General features: G+C 46.7%; 1 protein-coding gene across 1 annotated transcript in view; it reads left to right on the top strand.

Annotated features, from left to right (window-relative positions):
- Nucleotides 1-1,713, top strand: part of fibcd1a (fibrinogen C domain containing 1a) — a 116,241-nt gene extending 114,528 nt beyond the window's left edge. Inside the window, 2 exon segments of the mRNA XM_048244347.1 lie at nucleotides 1,176-1,303; nucleotides 1,305-1,713. Coding sequence (XP_048100304.1) covers nucleotides 1,176-1,303; nucleotides 1,305-1,433 — 257 coding nt within the window. The 3' untranslated portion in view covers nucleotides 1,434-1,713.
- The last annotated feature ends 3,287 nt before the right edge of the window (nucleotides 1,714-5,000 follow it).

Below are 5,000 nucleotides of genomic sequence, written 5' to 3'. Positions count from 1 at the left end.
TTGCTGATTGTTATTTCACCTGTGGTCACTGATGTCCATCCAACTCTCGCTGGTCTCTCTTTCTCTCTCTCTGTGATCACTGGTGTCCATCCAACACTTGCTGTCTCTCTCTCTCTGTGATCACTGGTGTCCATCCAACACTCGCTGGTCTCTCGTCACTGGTGTCCAGAGTGGGCCTTCACTGTGTGGATAGATCTGTTCTGACCATGCTCCAGTGAGGATCAGTGTGTGTGTGTGTGTGTGTGTATCTGCTCTGGCCATGCTCCAGTAAGGACTGTGTCTAGTCATTGCATCCTAATGGGCATAGACTTTGGATTTCAACCATCTTTTAACCAGGTGGTATTGACCGCTATAGGATTGCTATACATTCTACTTGCCACTGGTGTACATTGATATTTATGCCTTTCCCCAAACTCGAATGACAGTACAGAAACAGTGTCTTTGCATATAGTGAACACAGCTGCGCATTCTTCTTGCTCCGGTTTCAATGATTGGATGTTTCCTGGTTTTGATACTCTGTCTGAGGGTGCTTGTGTGTGTGTGTGTGTGTTTCCTGGTGTGTCCATGCTGCTACGGACACTTCAGAAGGGGCTCTGGTGTAAGTTCCCCGGACTTGTCCACCCCTGGCCTTGGCCACCCCTGACATCTCTCTCTCTCTCTCATTGTTTTTGTAACTCTCTCTCGCTTTGGAAGGTTAGAGTCGTCTGGAGTGTCATATGAAATTGGTTATGATAGACAGATGCTTTTTTAAAGTGAGAGGGAGAGCAAGAATACTGTGTATCTTATGCACTGTTCAAAAGAGTATCAAAACTATACTGTATACTGTTCAAAAGAGTATCAATACTATGAGTATCAGTATATACCATTCGAGTATCGGTACTATGCTGTTCAAAAGTATCAATACTATACTGTCTAAAAGAGTATCAATATACTGTTCAAAAGAGTACTATACTGTTCAAAAGAGTATCAATACTATACTGTTCAAAAGAGTATCAGTACTATACTGTTCAAAAGAGTATCAATACTATACTGTTCAAAAGAGTATCAGTACTATACTGTTCATGGGGGAGTTTAATGCTGCTTCTGTTTTATTGGTATAATCATGTCAGAACATTATTTAAAATAAACAAGTTCTTAATGTGTCTCTCTTTCGTTCTCTCTCTCTCTCTCTGCAGGTGACTCTCTGCTCAAGCACAACGGCATGAAGTTCACCACCAAGGACGTGGACAACGACCACTCGGAGAACAATAAGCAGCAACCTTCTACCAGAGCCTGGTGGTACATAACTGCGTCCAACCTGAGCAGCCCAGTACCTGCGTGGGCAGCACACGTCCTACGCCGACGGCATCGAGTGGTCCTCCTGGACCGGCTGGCAGTACTCGCTCAAGTTCACCGAGATGAAGATCCGCCCCACCAGGGAGGACAACCAGTGAGCCCGGCCGCCGACCGACCGACCGACCACAGGACGAGGAGAAGGAGAAGAGAAGGAGAGAGAAGTGGACGAAGGGAGACGTACGACAAACCAACCCCTCTGTGTGTGATCTAGTGTGAGAGACACTAACGCTGACAACGAGAGAACTTTACGGACGATGATGATGATTTAGTAGCCTCTATACCATGTGACCCCAGCTCTGTTCCGATCCTCCTGATCCTATCCCAGGATTCCTTACCTCCGCCCGCCCCCGGTCAGACCCTGTGGTCAGCCAATAGTTGTGTTTTTAGGCTCGACCGATTTTAAAGGCAGCTCTCTGCTCTCACTCTCTTGGTCATGTCTTTAAATATTATGAAGACGCATTTCAGGTTTTTGTCCTTAACAAATGTGTTTTTTGTTTGTGTGTTTGTTTTTTTTTAAAGAAAAAAAGTAAAAAATATAATGAAAGCTGTGACATTTAGCAATGTTCCATGTAGCATTTTAATTTAGGACATGGACACTTCTCCTCATTGATAGGTATGAATACTACTGAACAGGTGTGTGTCATGCAAGAGACACACTGATCTCTCCTCTCCAGAGACATTATTTGTGCTGCAGTGTTTATAGACGTGTCCGATTTCTAACTCCGTGTCTGGGGCTGGTCACTGCAGTGCATGTGCGGAGCTGACGTCCATCTGAGCGCTTTAACGCAGGACTGCCCTCACCTGACGTCCGTCTGAACGCTTTAACGCCGGACTGCCCTCACCTGAGCGCTTTAACGCGGGACTGCCCTCACGTGACATCCGTCTGAGCTCCAAACTCGGTCACTCTGGGGGGTCATCTACATTACAGGTCATTATGTTGGTGCTCTTGTCACATCAGGGCAGGCTGAAGACAACATTCTAGAGCTGTCAGTGGTCACCTAGGCCAGTCTCTGCATGTGGTAATGCCGCGTTAGTGCCGTTTCTTGGCCATTCTCTGCCATCTACAGACACTGCAACAACCTCTATTAACTTACTACTTGTGTTCAGAACCAGTTAGTTAGTTAGTCTTTTAAATACACAGTTACTGACTCACACAGATCCAACAGCCAGAGACCCAGTCACCCCAGTTACCTGTGGTGGTCATCTCATCTCCCAGAGTTACCTGTGGTGGTCATCTCATCTCCCAGAGTTACCTGTGATGGTCATCTTCTCATCTCCCAGAGTTACCTGTGATGGTCATCTCATCTCCCAGAGTTACCTGTGGTGGACCATCTCCACATCTCTCCCAGGTTCATTTTGCATTCGTTCTGCGAAGGGCACAGCTTGGATATTATTTATGACGGCGATTAGAGGCGCCAGTCCAGTGTGACTGTCCTCATGCTGGTCCAGCTGAGCTTTTATTAATGACGCTAAAACGCAGAGAGACCGAGTTAGACGCCTCTTTTCCACTCAAGCGGGCACTGAAATAGCGCTGGCCATTGACCAGTTAAAGTTATAGAAAAGCAAATCCCCTCCCTGCAGAGCCTGTTGTCAGGAGCACACAGAGTAAAACAGCATGCAGGGAGCCTCGTCTCCTCAGATGATCAAAAGCACATCACCACTCTCAAGGGCATTCAAATCCATCCATTCAAATGTGTATGAGTGTGTGAGTGTGGGTGTGTATGTATTTGTGAGTGTGTGTGCATGTACAACTCTCTCTCTCTGTCTGTGTGTGTGTGTGTCCTGGAAGAAAAAGTGATTTAATTAAGCCCCTGCCATGAAAATATTGTTACAGAAGAGCACACACAGACACCAGACACACACACATGCAAACACACACACACATCAAAGCCAGAGTGTGTGTTCCTTTCTGAAATGTCTTCAAGCGTATTGGCGTTGGGGCTCTAGTCTCTGAGACAGATTGGAAGTTAGCTTTAAGTCTCGCACTCAGAACAGCACACACACACACACCGTAACAGAGCCCGCCACGTCTGTGTGTGTGCTCCGGGATAGACCAGGCCGCAACTCCTCTGTAATGTTTTATTCTCTCTGTGGAGAGCTTTCTGACAGTTTGCTTTCATCGCCACCAGCAATTTCATTTATTATTACTGTAGTGCGTTTGGCTGTGGGAGACATGAGTGAAGCTAACATGCTGGTGATAGTGGTGGGGCTAAAAACACAGTCGTGCTGTTTCTGAAGACCTCCACTGTGCACGCTGGCACAGATTGACAGATGCGCAGATGTTAAAATGAAAAGAAATGATTAAACAAACACACACACACACATTTGCCGGTCACCTCTTTCTGCGTCTGGCCCGCTCCTGAGAGGCCTCAGCTGAGGGGGTTGTCCAGGACCCCTCGTGCTGCAGCGGCTCTCAGGCGGATAGTCAATGATATTTCCCTGATGCCAGTTAGCTTACACGCTAACAGGCTCCTGACAGGTTGAGATGTAGCAGGAGATTAGGTAACGCGCTAACAGGCTCCTTACAGGTGGAGATGTAGCAGGAGATTAGCTTACATGCTAACAGGCTCCTGACAGGTTGAGATGTAGCAGGATATTAGCTAACGCGCTAACAGGCTCCTTACAGGTTGAGATGTAGCAGGAGATTAGCTTACACGCTAACAGGCTCCTGACAGGCTGAGATGTATCAGGATATTAGCTAACGCGCTAACAGGCTCCTAACAGGTTGAGATGTAGCAGGAGATTATCTTACACGCTAAAAGGCTCCTGACAGGCTGAGATGTAGCAGGATATAAGCTAACGCGCTAACAGGCTCCTGACAGGTTAAGATGTAGCAGGAAAAACCTGTTCAAATTTGAGGTGAATTTTTAATCGTAGACGGATCCACAAACTCATTCTCTTTGGTCAACATCACGAGATAATTACCTGAGCTCCCTGACTGCCCTTCTCATCTAGTTTGAAATGTCATCGTACGTCATAACAACACCTCCAGGTTTTAAGTTATTACCGCTATAAAGTATGTGTAGATTATTATGAAGCATTGGGGAGGGAATATCCTGTAGTGAGTGTGTGTGTGTGTGTAGTAATGTCAAGGCTTTGAAGGATAAATATGCTGAGAAACCTTTACACTACAACCTGAAGATGATCGGGGCTGTGTGAGAGGAAATATTCAGGGACATTAGTGTGTGAGTCTGACTAAGAGAGGAGTGAGTGTGTGTGTGTGTGTGTGTCTGACTAAGAGAGGACTGAGTGTGTGTGTGTGTGGTCTGACTAAGAGAGGGTGTGTGTGTGTGTGTGTGTGTGTCTGACTAAGAGGTGTGTGTGTGTGTGCCTGTGTGTGTGAGTCTGACTAAGAGAGGAGTGAGTGTGTGTGTGTGTGTGCCTGTGTGTGTGTGTGTGTGTGAGTCTGACTAAGAGAGGAGTGTGTGTGTGTGTGTGTGTGGAGTCTGACTAAGAGAGGAGTGTGTGTGTGTGAGTGTGTGTGAGTCTGACTAAGAGAGGAGTGTGTGTGTGTGTGTGTGTGAGTCTGACTAAGAGAGGAGTGTGTGTGTGTGTGTGAGTCTGACTAAGAGAGGAGTGTGTGTGTGTGTGTGTGTGTGAGTCTGACTAAGAGAGGAGTGAGTGTGTGTGTGTAACTTCCAGGAACTTGGCGGTCCCCACTGACA

The sequence above is a fragment of the Alosa alosa genome, chromosome 5 (genome assembly GCF_017589495.1).
Source record: "Alosa alosa isolate M-15738 ecotype Scorff River chromosome 5, AALO_Geno_1.1, whole genome shotgun sequence".
Lineage (NCBI taxonomy): Eukaryota > Metazoa > Chordata > Actinopteri > Clupeiformes > Clupeidae > Alosa > Alosa alosa.
The sequence above is the reverse complement of the archived record's forward strand: the minus strand, read 5'-3'. Positions and strand labels throughout refer to the sequence as shown.